The sequence below is a fragment of the Chelonia mydas genome, chromosome 1 (genome assembly GCF_015237465.2).
Source record: "Chelonia mydas isolate rCheMyd1 chromosome 1, rCheMyd1.pri.v2, whole genome shotgun sequence".
Taxonomy (NCBI): Eukaryota; Metazoa; Chordata; order Testudines; family Cheloniidae; genus Chelonia; species Chelonia mydas.
Window position 1 is genome coordinate 310340581 of NC_057849.1, and position 17730 is coordinate 310358310.

The 17730-nt window shown below is 41.7% G+C and overlaps 1 protein-coding gene across 3 annotated transcripts in view; it reads left to right on the top strand.

Moving 5' to 3' along the window:
• The window catches only part of IL17REL (interleukin 17 receptor E like), a 78399-nt gene that overhangs the window by 15424 nt on the left and 45245 nt on the right, over positions 1 to 17730 (top strand). For all 3 annotated transcript variants that reach the window (XM_037889048.2, XM_007068765.4, XM_037889049.2), the window contains exon 2: positions 12837 to 12864. In XM_037889048.2, coding sequence (XP_037744976.1) covers positions 12837 to 12864 — 28 coding nt within the window. The remainder of the gene's footprint in view (positions 1 to 12836; positions 12865 to 17730) is intronic.

Here is a 17730-nt window from a genome sequence, read left to right on the forward strand (position 1 = left end):
ACAGCAAAGAAATGCCAGAGGTATAATTACTGTACTTTTACACTCTTTCACAAGCACTCTTCCTCTTAGAATGCACGCAGCTGCAGCAGTATGTAGAAGAAAGTATTGCACTACACACAGTACAGCAGTACTGTGGGAGCATATGTAGTGGAGATCATGGAAATCAGCAGGCTCAGGATGATCATTCTCAGCCCCAGGAGCGATTTATGTGGTGGTGTTTCTCATTTTTGGTTACAGTTAGGGCTGTCAAGCGATTAAAAAATTTAATCACAATAAATTGCGAAATTTAAAAAAATTCATCACAATTAATTGTAGGATTAATCGCACTGTTAATAATAGAATACCATTTATTTAAATATTTTTGGATATTTTCTACATTTTCAAATATATTGATTTCAATCACAGCACAGACTACAGAGTGTATAATGCTCACTTTATATTTATTTGTGATTACAAATATTTGTGCTGTAAAAAAAAAAGAAATAGTATTTTTCAAGTCACCTCATACAAGTACTGTAGTGCAATCTCTTTATCATGAAAGTTGAACTTACAAATGTAGAATTATGTAAAAAAAAACTACATTCAAAAATAAAACAATGTAAAACTTTAGAGCCTACAGGTCCACTCAGTCCTACTTCTTGTTCAGCCAGTCACTCAGACAAACAAGTTTGTTTACCTTTGCAGGAAATAATGCTGCCCGCTTCTTGTTTACAATGTCACCTGAAAGTGAGAACAGATGTTTGTATGTCACTGTTGTAGCCGGCATTGCAAAATATTTATGTGCCAGATGCACTAAAGATTCATATGTGCCTTCATTTTCAACCACTATTTGAAAGGACATGCATCCATGCTGATGATGGGTTCTGCTCGATAACGATCCAAAGCAGAGCAGACCGACGCATGTTCACTTTCATCATCTGAGTCAGATGCCACCAGCAGAAGGTTGATTTTCTTTTTTGATGGTTCAGTTTCTGTAGTTTCTGCATCAGAGTGTTGCTCTTTTAAGACTCCTGAAAGCATGCTCTACACCTCGTCCCTCTCAGATTTTGGAAGGCGCTTCAGATTCTTAAACCTTGGGCTGAGTGCTGTAGCTATTTTTAGAATTCTCACATTGGTACCTTCTTTGCGTTTTGTCAAATCTGCAGTGAATCTGTTCTTAAAATGATCAACGTGTGCTGAGTCATCATCCAAGACTGCTAGAATATAAAATACATGGCAGAATATGGGTAAAACAGAGCAGGAGACATACTGTTCTCCCTCAAGGACTTCAGTCAAAATTTAATTAATGCGTTATTTTTTTAACAAGCATCATCAGCATGGAAGCATGTTCCCTGGAATGGTAGCCGAAGCCTAAAGGGGCATACGAATGTTTAGCATATCTGGCACATAAATACTTTGCACTGCCGGCTACAAAAGTGCCATGTGAACGCCTGTTCTCACTTTCAGGTGACATTGTAAATAAAAAGCCAGCAGCATTATCTCCCGTCAATGTAAAGAAACTTGTTTGTCTTAGCAATTGGCAGAATAAGAAGTAGGACTGAGTGAACTTGTAGACTCTAAAATTTTACATTGTTTTGTTTTTCAGTGCAGTTATGTAACCAAAAAAATCTACATTTGTAAGTTGAACTTTTATGATAAAGAGATTGCATTATGGTACTTGAATGAGGTGAATTGAAAAAATACTATTTCTATTTACAGTGCACATATTTGTAATCAAAAGTAAATATAAAGTGAGCACTGTACACTTTGTGTTCTGTTATATTAATTTAAATCAATATATTTGAGAATATAGAAAAACATCCAAAAATATTTAATAAATTTCAATTGGTATTCTGTTTTTTAACAGGGCAATTAAAACTACAATTAATCACTATTAATTTATTTAATTGCAATTAATTTTTTTGAGTTAATCGTGTGAGTTAACTGCGATTAAACGACAGACTTAGTTACAATATAAAGAACAAGATCAAATTGTAGCCAAGAAGCTTTTGGTGCAGCTCTGGGGAGAAAGGGAAAACTTAAAGGTGTCCTTTATGTATCCCACATTCTGGGGTCACTGCATTTGGCCAGTGTGCAGATTTAGAATAGCCCAAAGGTTGCTGTAAAGCTGCCCCAAAGGGCAGTCATAGGAATTTGCAATTGCCCGAATGGAGGGAAGCCTTTTTTTCTGGCCACACCTTCTACATTGACAGTCTGCATTGCGGGGTAGTAGTGTGATAACTGCTATGGTGGCTCTATTCCACCCAAAGATCTGCCAATATAGGAAAGAACTTCTATTTCCAGACCACTTGACTTTAGGGCTGTTTGCACCAATGCAGTGGTTTTCAACCTTTTTTTCATTTGCAGACCCCTAAAAAATTTCAAATGGAGGTGCAGACCCCTTTGGAAATCTTAGACATAGTTTGCTGACTCCCAGGGGTCTGCAGATCGCAGGCTGAAAACCATTGTTCTATGGTAATGGCAACCTTTCGTGGACCCCTTATATATAGTCTGTGGAGCCCCAAGGGTCCGTGGACCACAGGTTGAAAGCCGCCACACTAATGGATCAATGTAAAGTGACCAGAGAATGGCCCAGGATCAAGCCCATGATCTTTTAAAAATCATTATTTTTTAGCAAGTTTCAAAGTCTGCCCCTGACACGCACACAACTATCCCACTGATCTGAAGTTGCTAAGAATTCTAGTATGCCACCTTCACCTATGAGCTGGATACACCCCCTGCAAAAGAAAGCTGGTCAAAGTTACATGAAACTGAGGGCCAGCTCCTCAGCGGTGTTTAGGCTCCTGACTTCCATTGATTTCAATAGAAGATAGGAGCCTAAATACCTTTGAGGATCTGAGCCTGAGTCTTACTTTGACTCTTTGCCATTGTCACATGTCAGAAGGCACATTCTACTGCCTCACCTCTTCTTCTCTTGCCCCCAATTCCTCTGGGCATTCGGCAGAATGGGGAACATTTCTGCCTCTTCTTTTCTCTGCCAGTTTCATTCAAAAAATAAACCACCCAAAAATGTAAGCATTCTCCTCCTGATCCCGCTTTGCCTTCTGCACTCCCTCCCTACCACAAAAAAAGTAAATTTGTCAACATAGCCTCAGTTCTCTGAGAACCTGCTGTGCTAGCTAAAAAGGAGTCTATTTGCCCCGCACCCTCTGTTCAGAAGTCTGGATTTGGCTGTACCTGTTTAGATAACCTCTATCTACAATAGGGCAATTGCATGAATGGGGGAAACCCTAGAGAAACAGGAAACCCCCTAACTGTTTCTGTATTGCGTAAGTATATTTTGCTTACGCTTTTTGCCAAGACAGATATGAATCAGAGATTTTATAGGTATAAGAACACTGTAATGCACAGGTACTTCCTTTTTCAGAAAGTGTTTTTGAAAGAGGAAGAAGAATTCAGATTCCTGGATTAATGTGTGGGTTTTTTCATTGGCTTCAGTTTAGATATTTCCTGAAACAAAGACATAGAAAGTGGAAGATGAACTTCTTTAATGTATGTGAGTTCTTCTTTGGCAAATGGTCTCTATGACTCTTTGGCAAAATGTGTATGAAGGGGAAAAAACCCAGCTCCCATATAATAGGGGAAAAAATCATGTACGAAAACAAGAAATTGCAACCAGGTGCTCACTGTAACTGTCTGGTATTTGTGAAAATCTGTCTGATTAGCTAAGGATTTTCTGCAAGAGCTCCATGTCTGAGGAGCTCTGCATCTGCAGGGAACCCTACTGAAGTGCACCCTGTGCAGGTGCAAGGATCTGCCTGCAAGGTTCTCATCATAGGTTCAAGGCCATAACATGCTCATCACTGTATCGTTTGTGTGATCTAGGTAACCTTAATAGGAGATCTGAGGCATCTAATCACTCTGAGGATGAAAATCTGGCTCCACTAAAGTCAATGGGATTTTTGCTATCGATTTCAGTGGAGCCAGGATTTCACCAGGGAGATTTTGCACTATAACCTTCTCAATAATCTTAACCCCTCTTCCCCCACAACAAACAAAAAGGAAGCATAGATAGTGAATAATAGTTAACTATTCTAGTGATGGTCTCTTGGGCAATATTGACAGGTGTCAGGGAAGTCTCCAGAGCTGCTTAACCACAGCCTTGTCAATAGCCTGACCCTAAAATGGGAGGTTAGAAACAGGGTGGTAATTTGCAAGATTGTCAGCAGCAAGAGAGATTGCTTTCCCAGTGATCAGTTGCTCGGCCCTTGAACAACAGTTGCCTTAAACATCTTGCTGAGAACTCTGACCAAGGAAGCCAACATCCCAATTCACCCACTTAATTTTTACACCTATCAGGGGCTTGAGTCAATTTTGCTGGTAGTCAGTTGCAATTCTTCAAGTACATCCAGAACTTCAATTAGTGAAACTTGTCCTTCCGCATAGAGCTGCAGAGTCCAGTAAAGAAATGGATTAAAAATAGATATATGTAACAGCAGCTAAAATTAGAGAGTGAACTTTATATTGGATGACTTGTTCCATTTCTGCTTTTTTAAAGTTTACTATTGCATTGCATTTTTTCGGAGAAAGTAATAGTTTTTCTTTCTACTGACTATACTGTGCTAGGAAATACAAATAAGGAAATTGGATGATATTGTTTAAGAATTTTCGTTATGCAAAAATGCTCTCTAAGTAGAAATGATTTTACTGTTTTACTGGCAGCAGACATGGTTTTGTACATAAGATCTCACATGTTCCAATATGTGCATTCATTTCATTCTCCCATGATCTGGGTTTCAAAGGTCCAGGGCAGCCACAAATCCCAGTGATGTCAGTCACTTGAAATATTTTGACTTAGATATATTCCAATTGTGTAGCAATTGTGTAAAGTAAGATTGGTTTTCCTTAGGTGTTCTTTATTAGGTGACATTGACGTATTATATAAAGGTGGTACCTGCCTTTGCACGTAACTTACACTGCGTAGGCCCCGGCTAGCCAACAGAAATTTGTGAGAAGTGTCAGTCTGTGAGAAATTTTGATTAAATTTTTAGCCCATGAAAATTCGTGGCCACCTGTTTCTTTTTATTATTGATGAAAGTGTATTTGAAACACCACCATTCGGGCATGTCTGGTTTTGTGGTTCACTTTTGACTTACTCCCATGGCAAAGGTGATGGCCTACCTCAAGCCAGTAGCCGAGCTAACAGGGAAGCTGCCTCCCCCCCTCCCCCCCCAGTGGCCTTTAGGTGTATGTGTGGCACCTTTTCATACAGGTCTTGAGAGTGAGCTTGCTCCAGACTCATCCAGTAGTGGTGGCTCCTGTCCTGTAGGGCTGGGCCCAACTCCCCGCTTGGGGCATTGTGACATACTGCACAGGATCAAGTGGTGCTGTGACCCCGTGTGCCATGTTGCAAATCCACTCATGACAGAGGGGTGGCTGGGCCAAACCCGAATGGCACTGCAACACGGTGTGCCCCTCCAGTGGAAATATTGGGAGGATGGGTCTATTTTCTGCCTCCCCAATGGATTCTGCCCCAGCAATATCTTGTGGAGGCAAGAGTGGGCCCCAGCTATGTTATGCACATGTGCGTTGCGGAGATGAGGGGCAAAAACAAGAGTGGGACCCAGAGGAGGGGCTGGAGTGGCCACAGTGGTGCATGAGGTAAGGATGGCCACAACGTAGGGTTGCCAACAGTCCCATATTACAAGGGATATCCCTTATTTAAATAGAAAATTGCCTGTCCCATACTATACAGGATGCCTTTTATCGCGTATTTCAACAGCAGGGGGCCAGCACTCAAGGGTGCATCTTTCCACTCTCCTCCGGACTCTGGCCCTTTAATGCTGAGCAGTGAAAGTAGACAGGGTCGTGCTCTGGGGCCAGGGTCAGGTGGGAAGTGGAAAGATGCACGTTTAAGTACTGACCCCTGCTGGACAGGGTCCCCTGCTGACTCCAGTCCCAGAGTGCGGGCTATCTGCTTTCCCTGTGCAGGCTCTGCAGGCAGGGCAAGTGGACAGGGCTGTGTGCCTTGGAGCTGTGCTGAAGGGCCAGGGTCAGAAAGGGGCTCTGTCTGGCAGGGGGTCAGTACTTCTGGGCTGTAACCTCCTCACTTGCAGAGTCTCTGCCAACATCCCCAGCAGAGGATCATAACTGCTGGTTGGTGGCTGGCTGCTGCAGCTGCAGCAGTGCGGGGAATGAGGTGGGCAGGGAGCCTGGTCCTGGCAGCAGAGACCATCTCTGCAGAGACCAGTCCGCTTCCCCTGCTGGACAGAGCCCCCTCCTGTCTTTGAGCATGGCCCCAGGTCTTTGTGCCTCCCTGATAACCTTATCGTGCCCCGCTTGGGGGCTACAACCCATAGTTTGGGAACCTCCGGCTATAGCGGAACTAATGTTTGTAAATCATATTATTAGTGGCTAATCATATGAGTGAAGTAGTGGGAACACCAGGCAGGTCTCTTAGACTTAAAGAGACAAAAATGAGGAGACTGTGTAGATATAAAAGTCAGTGGGAAGAAAAAATACAACTGGGCCTTTTGTACTTTGTGCCAGTGTGAATTCCCTCTGGGGCATGGAGGTGAAACTGACCTGAAGCAGCACGCAGTAGCCAATGAATGTAAGAAAAACACTCAGGCCAAAGGTATGACAAATATTAGCAAATTCTTTGTCTCTTCAAACACTGAAAGCCACAGAATTGCAGCATGGGAAATTGCAACAGTTTACCACACAGTTAAACACAGCCTACGTTACAACAGCAAGGACTGTGATAATAAGCTTGCCAGTGATTCAAATCAAGTTTTGTGATTCAAATATTGCAAACCAGTTGTGCTGTGGAAGCACCAGAGCAGAGCTATTAGTGACCAGTATTTTGGCCCCAAAGTCTGTAGAGGATTGTTTATGGGATTTATTACCATCGCCACTAGAACAGCATGTGTATTTCTCTGTCGTGACCGATGCTTCAAATAAGGGGAATAGGAAGATGCTTCCAACGTGCCTACAATATTTCACCATATCAGATGGCATTCAGTGCAAGCTGCTTGATTTTTATGAAGACAGCGATGAATCTGCAAAAGGCATTCATCATGCTGTAACAAACTGCCTAGAGAAACACCATCTTCATGTTAATTGTCTTACTGCATACTCTGCTGATAATGCAAATGTGAACTATGGGAACCACAGTTCGGTGTATCAGTTATGATGTTATGAAAATGACTGCATTTTGAAGGTGAAATGCCCTGCACACATGCTCAAATAAATTTGTTAGTTTCTAAGGTGCCACAAGTCCTCCTTTTCTTTTTGTGGATACAGACTAACACGGCTGCTACTCTGAAACCTGCACACATAGTCCACAATACTTGCAAACTTGCGAGTGATCAGCTGTCGGTTGACATAGAAACAATTGTGTTGAAAATTTACAACCGTTTTTCTATGTCTGCAATACACAGAAAAGAACTCTGAAGTTTTTTTGAGTTTGTTGACATTGAATAGAAAGAAGTACTGCAACATGTGAATACAAGATGACTATCCCTTAACTCAGCAGTTGATCGATTTTTGAGAAACTGGCCAGCAATTACAGCCTACTTCAAGTCACTAGGGGAGGCTTGTCCAGTAGCATTAAAGAATATTTTCGCAGAAGATGGCGAGTATGCCTGTATTATGGAAACCTACATGTGTTTTTCCCACAACGTGGCTTGTATCTTTGATGTATTTGCAAGAAAGTTGGAGGAATCAAAGTTATGCATTACTGACGTACACAGAGATGTGCCAATTTAAGATGAAGGTACTAAGTCAGAAAGAGGATTGCGGTTTTTTTGGATTCCAAGCCAAACAACTGACGGAAAAGCTACTTCCACAACAAAACGTAAAGTTAAAGAAGACTTCATTAAGTTTTATGACTCTGTGTTTTTGTACAGTGATAAATGGTTTGATTTCTCTACTGACAATGCAGTGATGAAGCTGAAACTCATTAGTCTCTCTGAGAAATTTAGTTTCTCAGATCTTGAGAATGTAACAGGCGCAATCAAAATGAGGGAAATTGTAAACATGGACCAGCTCTATGAGGAATTCTGCACTAGTCAAGATGTGATCGAAACATCAAGAAATGACATTTCCAAATCGATCAGTGAAAAATGGGTGTACGTGTTTCAGAAGTGTGGAAAAGAAAACTTGAGAAACTTGTTCCCAATTGTGTCGTTTGTACTTAGTGTGCCAGAATCAAACGCATTTGTAGAGAGGATTTTTTCATTAATGGGGAATAAATAGTTTGACGTACGAAACAGATGCATTGTAGATTTAATTAAAAGCAAACTCCAAATTTGCATAAACTTCCAGTATCCTGAAAAGATTTCTTCATCTTTGTACAACAGGATCAGGAGTTGCTGAGTGCTGCAAAAAGCAGCAAGAAATACAACTGGCAAATGTAGGTGAATACTGCTTATTATTAATTAATTATTAATAATAATGATAATATTGGGAGGAGGCAGGAGGCAGTGGTGCTAAGAAAACAGTCCCTTATGTTTGAAATACAATGTTGGCAATCCTACCATCAGAGAGGAGGTGGGACTCCCCAGCCTAGCGCAGTCCCACCCTACAGTCACTGTGGGTCCCAGCGGAGACACCTGGCCCAAGGAGGGGCAGGAGCTCGTGTGCCAGCTGCCCAGATGGGGTGTAGGAAGGGATGGGATAGGGCGCCAGCACTTGGTCAGGTGGGGACACTGGGCTCTACCCACTGAGTAACTGCCATAGAAGCAGCAGTAGGAATTACTGGGATGCCCTTCCCCAGCCTGGAGCCTCCCTCCCTCCCCCCAGGGCTCAGCTCACCTCCCTCCCCCTTCTATTCCCCCATTCGCTCAGAGGTTCTGCCCTGCTCAATGCATTATTTGCCGTTCAAATCTTCTATTTTTAGGTGCTTATAACTTCCTCAAAAGATTTCTTTTAAATTTCATACAAATCTTTTAAGCTGTTTTGGGGTATCAGTTTTCTCTTGTAAAGAGGTTTCTCAGATGCTCCTCGGTGCTCAGATAACTAAAAATGGTTTTGTTTTAGAGCATTAAACTTGCTATTTTCTTAGTCTTGGTCCTGCAAACACTTTTATTCATGAGCTTAACATTAGATACATGAGTGTCGTCAATGGACTACTATCTGCATAAAAAGAACAGGAGTACTTGTGGCACATTAGAGACTAACAAATTTATTTGAGCATAAGCTTTCGTGAGCTACAGCTCACTTCATCGGATGCATGCAGGGGACAATACAGTGGCGAGATTTTATAGACACAGAGAACATGCAACAATTGGTGTTACCATACAGACTGTAACGAGAATGATCAGGTAAGGTGAGCTATTACCTGCAGGAGAGAAAAAAAACCTTTTGTAGTGATAATCAAGGTGGGCCATTTCCAGCAGTTGACAAGAACGTGGGAGGAACAGTGGGGGGGGCGGGGAATAAATATGGGGAAATAGTTTTACTTTGTGTAATGACACATACACTCCCAGTCTTTGAGTAATGACACATCCACTCCCACTCAACTTGAATAAAGACTGGGAGTGAATGTGTCATTACACAAAGTAAAACTATTTCCCCATGTTTATTTCCCGCCCCCCTTACTGTTCCACACAGGTTCTTGTCAACTGCTGGAAATGGCCCACCTTGATTATCATGACAAAAGGTTTTTTTTCTCTCCTACTGGTAATAGCTCACCTTACCTGATCACTCTCGTTACAATGTGTATGGTAACACCCATTGTTTCATGTTCTCTGTGTAAATAAAATCTCCCCACTGTATTGTCCCCTGCATGCATCCGATGAAGTGAGCTGTAGCTCATGAAAGCTTATGCTCAAATAAATTTGTTAGTCTCTAAGGTGCCACAAGTACTCCTTTTTTTTTTTGCGGATACAGACTAACATGGCTACTACTCAGATATCTGCATAAAGTTAAGCATGCATATAGATTTGCAGGACAGGAGCCATAGATTTGTTCACTATCTTTGCCATGTATTTTTTAAAAAAAATTAAATTAATTTACAAGCAGAGTTCGGAAATCTCATACTGCAATTCTGGTATCACTTCCTCCCACTTTTGCGTGTATTTAGTTTAAGATTTTTCTTTTTTCTGTGAAGTGGGTGTAAAATTCTATCAGATCTGAATTCTCTGTTCAGACCAGTGGTAGCATTTAACACCTTCTTTGTACTGGCTTCTCCCTGAGGTAGATGACTATACCTGCAGGAAGGCAGTGGAAAATCAGGCCCCCTCTCCATACTGTTTTATACCCAAATCCTTGTAAACACTTACCCACTTGATTAATCCCATTTGTGGGATTGGGGCCTGAATACTCTTAAATAAAAAAGCAAGTCTTATTGATTTGGAGGTGATTGATTTGAATGTTTGACTTGTCATATACATAAGTCCTCTTTAAAAATTATTTGACCAATGTTAATATTATCAATTATTATATATATAGCTCCAAAAGCGTATGGAGGGTAGCACAAATAGGACAAGATCCCTGCACAATCAGCTTGTATTGGAAATGCAGACAGTCTAATATACTCTTTGACACAGTAAATATCATTGCCAATTTATTAAATCATAGTTGTATAAGAACATAAGAATGACCATAATGGTCAGATCAAGGGTCCATCTAGCCCAGTATCCTGTCTTCTGACAATGGCCAGTGCCAGGTGCTTCAGAGGGAATGAACAGAACAGGGCAATTTCGAGTGATCCATCCCTTGTCGTACAGTTCTAGCTTTTGGCAGTTGGAGATTTAGGGACACCCGGAGCATGCGTTGTGTCCCTGACCATCTTGGCTAATAGCCATTGGTGGATGTAAGATTCCTGCATCTCAGGGTCAGGGCGCCTCCTTTGGCAGTGCTGGGAACTCAGCAACCACACCAGATCTGTGAGCATCATGGCTTGTGGCGGGGCAACCAAATGAGCAATAGCTCAGGCCTCTTGGATGTGGGGGTTAGCGCTCGTCCAGCCATGAGTGTGGGGCCCAGTATAGGGGGACCTGGGCCTACCCTGCTCCACCATGTCCTAGCCCAGGTAACTTGAAGGGATGAGTGATTCTGTCTCTAGGTTGGCTTGGAAACGTTAGATTGCTGCCTTGCCTCCCGGCAACACAACAGGACCAACTGTCTCATTCCCCTGGGCTGCTTCCTATTGGTATCAGGTTAGGTTGCTCTGTGGCCTGGTACCCAGTGACCCTGATATGTGGCTCATTCTCTGCTTCCTCTTTGGGTTCCTCAGTCTCCTGGGGCAGTGGCTGGCCTTGTCTCCAGGCTGGCTCAGGAAGTCGTCACCCGCCAAGCTGGTTGTGGGCTCCATGGGCAATTTGGCTTTCTAGGAAAGATATCTGGCTCATAGAATCATAGAATATCAGGGTTGGAAGGGACCCCAGAAGGTCATCTAGTCCAACCCCCTGCTCGAAGCAGGACCAATTCCCAGTTAAATCATCCCAGCCAGGGCTTTGTCAAGCCTGACCTTAAAAACCTCTAAGGAAGGAGATTCTACCACCTCCCTAGGTAACGCATTCCAGTGTTTCACCACCCTCTTAGTGAAAAAGTTTTTCCTAATATCCAATCTAAACCTCCTCCATTGCAACTTGAAACCATTACTCCTCGTTCTGTCATCTGCTACCACTGAGAACAGTCTAGAGCCATCCCCTTTGGAACCCCCTTTCAGGTAGTTGAAAGCAGCTATCAAATCCCCCCTCATTCTTCTCTTCCGCAGACTAAACATCCCCAGTTCCCTCAGCCTCTCCTCATAAGTCATGTGCTCTAGACCCCTAATCATTTTTGTTGCCCTTCGCTGGACTCTCTCCAATTTATCCACATCCTTCTTGTAGTGTGGGGCCCAAAACTGGACACAGTACTCCAGATGAGGCCTCACCAGTGTCGAATAGAGGGGAACGATCACGTCCCTCGATCTGCTCGCTATGCCCCTACTTATACATCCCAAAATGCCATTGGCCTTCTTGGCAACAAGGGCACACTGCTGACTCATATCCAGCTTCTCGTCCACTGTCACCCCTAGGTCCTTTTCTGCAGAACTGCTGCCTAGCCATTCGGTCCCTAGTCTGTAGCGGTGCATTGGATTCTTCCATCCTAAGTGCAGGACCCTGCACTTATCCTTATTGAACCTCATCAGATTTCTTTTGGCCCAATCCTCCAATTTGTCTAGGTCCTTCTGTATCCTATCCCTCCCCTCCAGCATATCTACCACTCCTCCCAGTTCAGTATCATCCGCAAATTTGCTGAGAGTGCAATCCACACCATCCTCCAGATCATTTATGAGCTGCAGAGCTCTGTTCTTATACTTCCTGCCCCCCGCCCCACTTTCTGTGAGGGGGAAGGGGTGGGGTTAGCAGAGCCCAACAAGGTGAGTTAACTCCTTCTGTGCTGGTATGAGGCACATTACAACGGACCTACCCTCTATGAACGTATCTAATTCTTTTTTGAACCCAGTTATACTTGGCCTTCCAGCATCCGCAGGTTAACTATGTGTTGCATGAAGAAGTACTTTGTTTTCTTTGTTATTAAATCTGCTGCCTATTAATTTATTGGGTGACCTGGAGTTCTTGTGTTATGTGAAGGGATATGGTTTGGTGGAATTGTTATAATGTAGTTCTTGTAAAGAACTTTAATACACAGATTGTAAATTGATCAAATTGGCCTCATTGACTCTGCGGGGGTTGACTCAGGCCCTTATGTCTTAGCATTGTGCATGTTTCTATTGTTGTGTTGTTGAAGGTAAGTCATACTTCAGTTTTAAAAATGATTTATCGAATGAGCGAATATGGGGACTATTTGTTAAACTATGTTTATATTTACTTGTACGCTAACTCCGAAGCATCTTTTTTCCTCAAAACAGTATTTTTAATTATCCTTATTTTTATTTGCAGGGCTTTCATTGTAAAAGCAAACCTTCCAGTAAGTATAAGCCATTCCATTTTGTGTTATTCTTAAATTATGGACAAAAAAAAAGATCTCTACAAGTAATAAATCCCCTCCAAGGCCACATCAGGGCAGCGTGATCATTTGCCATGGTATTTAAAACCAGTTTCACAGAATCTTTCCCTAAAGTAAAACATTTTAAAAACTGATGGGTTACAATAAATGTTAGGATAATAGTTCTTATTGGCCACTGTTGGAAAACAGGATACTGGTCTAGATGGACATTTGGTCTAACCCAGTATGGCCGTTCTTATATTCTTGAATTTTGTGCTTTATTGCTTTGTAATTTTCCTTACCTAGTATAATCATTGATAAGATTTCTTCAGCCACCCCACCCAAATGTGGTTTTAATGACCTACAATCATTATTATTATTATTAGCTGTAAAATAATAATAATAATCTATAGCAACAACAACTACTACTACTATGTGATAGATAGATTGGGGGGAGGGATAGCTCAGTGGTTTGAGCATTGCCCTGCTAAACTCAGAGTTGTGAGTTCAATCCTTGAGGGGGCCATTTAGGGATCTGGGGCAAATATTGGGGATTGGTCCTGCTTTGAGCAGGGGGTTGGGCTAGATGACCTGCTGAGGTCCCTTCCAACCCTCATATTCTATGATTTCTAGGATAGAGTGAAGAGTATCTGCAAAGCTTTGAAAGGGATGGGGTTAAAACATCTGCCTTCTCAAACAGCCAAACATTCTTGCAGCATGTTGCTGACCAGCATGAATGGACTGTCAGGTTCTTGTGGCAGGTACCAGTGAGTCTCACTTAGGATAAGGCAGGGGTGTTAGAACAATTTGCATAGTTGGGGTGCTGAGAACTATTGAACCAAACTCTAAATCATATGATGGAATCCACTTCAAGCCAGGGAGTGCAGTAGCACGCCCAGCAACCCTAGTTCTAGCACCTATGGGATTAGGTATCGATTCCCTGAAGACTGAATTCTGTAGCCCTCACAGAAGGAAGCGCAGGACCTGATAGAAGAAGCGGGGGCTTTGACCCTGTACTCTGCCTTGGCTTAAGCAAGCCATATTATCCTTTCTTGGGGCAGGCTGAGGAAGCCCTTTAGCATGATGTTTTGGCCTTTAAAGGGAAGGTCACTTGTAACATTTATTTAGTTTGTTTGTTCCCAGAATTAGAATTGGGTCCGGATTGTGCTAGATACTGTATAAACACAGAGGTAGATACTGTCACTGAACTGAAGGCCCAGTTCTGCAAGGAATTCCGTTTGGAGGTGAGGGTCCAGCCAAGCAGAGCCAGTAGCAGGATCAGGGCCTATATCACACTTTTGTACCCACTATCATTATTATAAGACACGCAAGGGTGGCTAGAAGCGAAAGAGATTAGAAAATAACTTTTCTCTTTGTCCTCATTGTGTTTCATTTGTGCATCTGACAGCATTTTGTGTACTGTCATTTCTACTGTTCCCCCGTCTAGTCAGTCATTTATTATTATTATATATTATTTATATTGTAAAAACACTTAAAATGGCCCCAATCAGGTATTAGAGCCCTAAGGTACAACACACTGTACTCATACATAGCCAAAAGATGGGCCCTGTCTCACAGAGGTTGCAATCTTGAGCACCAATTTTGCAAAAAATCAACCATGCACTTAATTGTAACTGCATGAGACATCCTATTGTCTTCAGTGGGACTTCTCACGTGAGTAAAATTAAGCAGATGTGTAAATGTTCTCAGGACTGAGGTCTTCGTTTCCCCTTTTTTTAATGTGCGTCTTTTGTCAGCAACTGGAGAGAGAAAATACAGTTTATAAATAAGAAAATGTGATAGTAAAATCCCCATAAAAATTGGGGCTCAAGAGGATTTAGGAACAAGTGTAATAGATGAAATTACTTTTAATTCATTTTTTAAAAACTGATTAGATTTCAACTTGATGGTGTCCATTCAATAACAATGTCTATAAAATCAGATTTTTGTCAGAAAAAGGGTTTGGCATCTGTGCATCGCTATGTAATCACATATTCTGGAAAGTTTAAAATGGTGTGATATCTTGGTCCTATGCCATTTACCATTTTTTTCGTTGACTTGGAAGAAAACATAAAACAATCACTGATAAAGTTTGCAGAGGTGAGATAAATAATGAAGAGGACAAGTCATGTAGAGTGAGCAATCTGGATCTCTTTGTATGCTGGGCACAAGCAACCAATATGCATTTTTTGGCAAAATTTTAATGTATGCATCTAGGAACAAAGAATGTAGGCCATACCTACTGGATGAGAGACTCTGTCCTGGGAAGCAGAGAGACAAAGATTTGGGAGTAATGGTGGCTGATCAGCTGAATATGAGCTCCCAGTGCAACACTGTGGCCAAAAGGCTAATGCTATGCTTGACCCATAAACAGGAAAATCTCAAGGAGGAGAGAGAGGTTATTTTATGCCTGTATTTGGCACTATGCAGCTGCTGCTGAAATACTGTGTCCAATTCTGGTGTCCACAACTCAGAAAGGGTGCTGATAAATTGGAGAGGGTTCAAAGGAGAGCCACATAAATGATTAAAAGATTAGGAAATGTGCCTTGTGATACACTTAAGGAACTTGAAGCGGTCTTGAAGGGGTCAACAAACATGTGGACAAGGGGGATCCAGTGGATATAATATATTTAGATTTCCAGAAAGCCTTTGACAAGGTCCCTCACTAAAGGCTCTTACATAAATTAAGTTGTCATGGGATAAGAGGGAAGATCCTTTCATGGATTGAGAATTGGTTAAAAGACAGGGAACAAAGGGTAGGAATAAATGGTAAATTTTCAGAATGGAGAGGGGTAACTAGTGGTGTTCCCCAAGGGTCAGTCCTGGGACCAATCCTATTCAACTGTCTCATAAATGAGAAAGGGGTAAACAATGAGGTGGCAAAGTTTGCAGACGATACTAAACTGCTCAAGATAGTTAAGACCAAAGCAGACTGTGAAGAACTTCAAAAAGATCTCACAAAACTAAGTGATTGGGCAACAAACTGGCAAATGAAATTTAATATGGATAAATGTAAAGTGATGCACATTGCAAAAAATAACCCCAACTATACATACAATATGATGGGGGCTAATTTAGCTACAACTAATCAGGAAAGAGATCTTGGAGTCATCGTGGATAGTTCTCTGAAGACATCCACGCAGTGTGCAGCGGCATTCAAGAAAGCAAACGGGATGTTAGGAATCATTAAAAAAGGGATAGAGAATAAGACGGAGAATATCTTATTGCCCTTATATAAATCCATGGTACGCCCACATCTTGAATACTGCATACAGATGTGGTCTCCTCATCTCAAAAAAGATATACTGGCATTGGAAAAGGTTCAGAGAAGGGTAACTAAAATTATTAGGGGTTTGGAACGGGTTCCATATGAGGAGAGATTAAAGAGGCTAGGACTTTTCAGCTTGGAAAAGAGGAGACTAAGGGGGGATATGATAGAGGTATATAAAATCATGAGTGGTGTGGAGAAAGTGAATAAGGAAAAGTTATTTACTTGTTCCCATAATATAAGAGCTAGGGGCCACCAAATGAAATTAATGAGTAGCAGGTTTAAAACAAATAAAAGGAAGTTCTTCACTCAGCGCACAGTCAACCTGTGGAACTCCTTGCCTGAGGAGGTTGTGAAGGCTAGGACTATAGCAGGGTTTAAAAGAGAACTAGATAAATTCATGGAGGTTAAGTCCATTAATGGCTATTAGCTGGGATGCGTAAGGAATGGTGTCCCAAGCCTCTGTTTGTCAGATGGTGGAGATGGATGGCAGGAGAGCGATCACTTGATCATTACCTGTTAGGTTCACTCCCTCTGGTGCACCTGGCATTGGCCACTGTCGGCAGACAGGATACAGGGCTAGATGGACCTTTGGTCTGACCCAGTATGGCCATTCTTAAGTTCTTATGAGCTCAACCTGTTTACCTTAACAAAGAAACAGTTAAGGGGTGACTTGATCATAGTCTATAAGTACTTATATGGGAAACAAATATTTGATAATGGGCTCTTCAACATAGAAGACAAAAGTATAACACGATCCAACAGCTGGACACATTCAGACTGGAAACAAGGCATAATTTTTTAACAGTGAGGTTAATTACCATTGGAACAGTTTGCCAAAGGTAGTGGAGCATTCTCCATCACTGACAATTTTGACATCAAGATTGGAAGTTTTTCTAAAAGCTATGTTCTAAGTATTATTTTGGGGAAGTTCTAAGGCATGTGTTATACAGGAGGCCAGATTAGATGATCACAATGGTGCCTTCTAACCTTGGAATCTATGAATCCATGAAAACATGAGTGCAAAACTTTTCAGAATTTACTACATGGTGATATCTATTTTAAACGGACACTGTCAGCTTGAAAATCTAGTTAACTGCAGAACTGATGTATGTAGCAAGTATGTTTTGCTATTCATTAACCACAAGTTGAACTTCAATTGCCTTCATGTGGGAGTATAACAAGTTGATTTGGAAGTGTGTTGAATCATCATAATAAACTGATCCAGAAGATGCTGGGGTAAATTTACAAGTGCTATGCAAAATGGCTTTATGGGTTCATATCCCTGTGAAGCAGTTTTAGTATACCTTTAGATATATTTGGAGATATACTGCAAGTATACTAAATACTTTAAAACACTTATAAGGGTGAAATTTCAGGTTAAAAATAATTAGAACTATGCTAGGATGTCAGATTGTATCTGTGATTCATTTACCTTGTATGTCCTCTGATTAAGGTTATTGTCTAATTTGAGCTTCTTGCCCCAGGCTTCAAATGATTGAAATAATATATGTCCATTCCTTATTCACCTCACAACCATAGTTTCTTCAGTCCAACTTGGAAAGGGTTGAGTTGTTCCA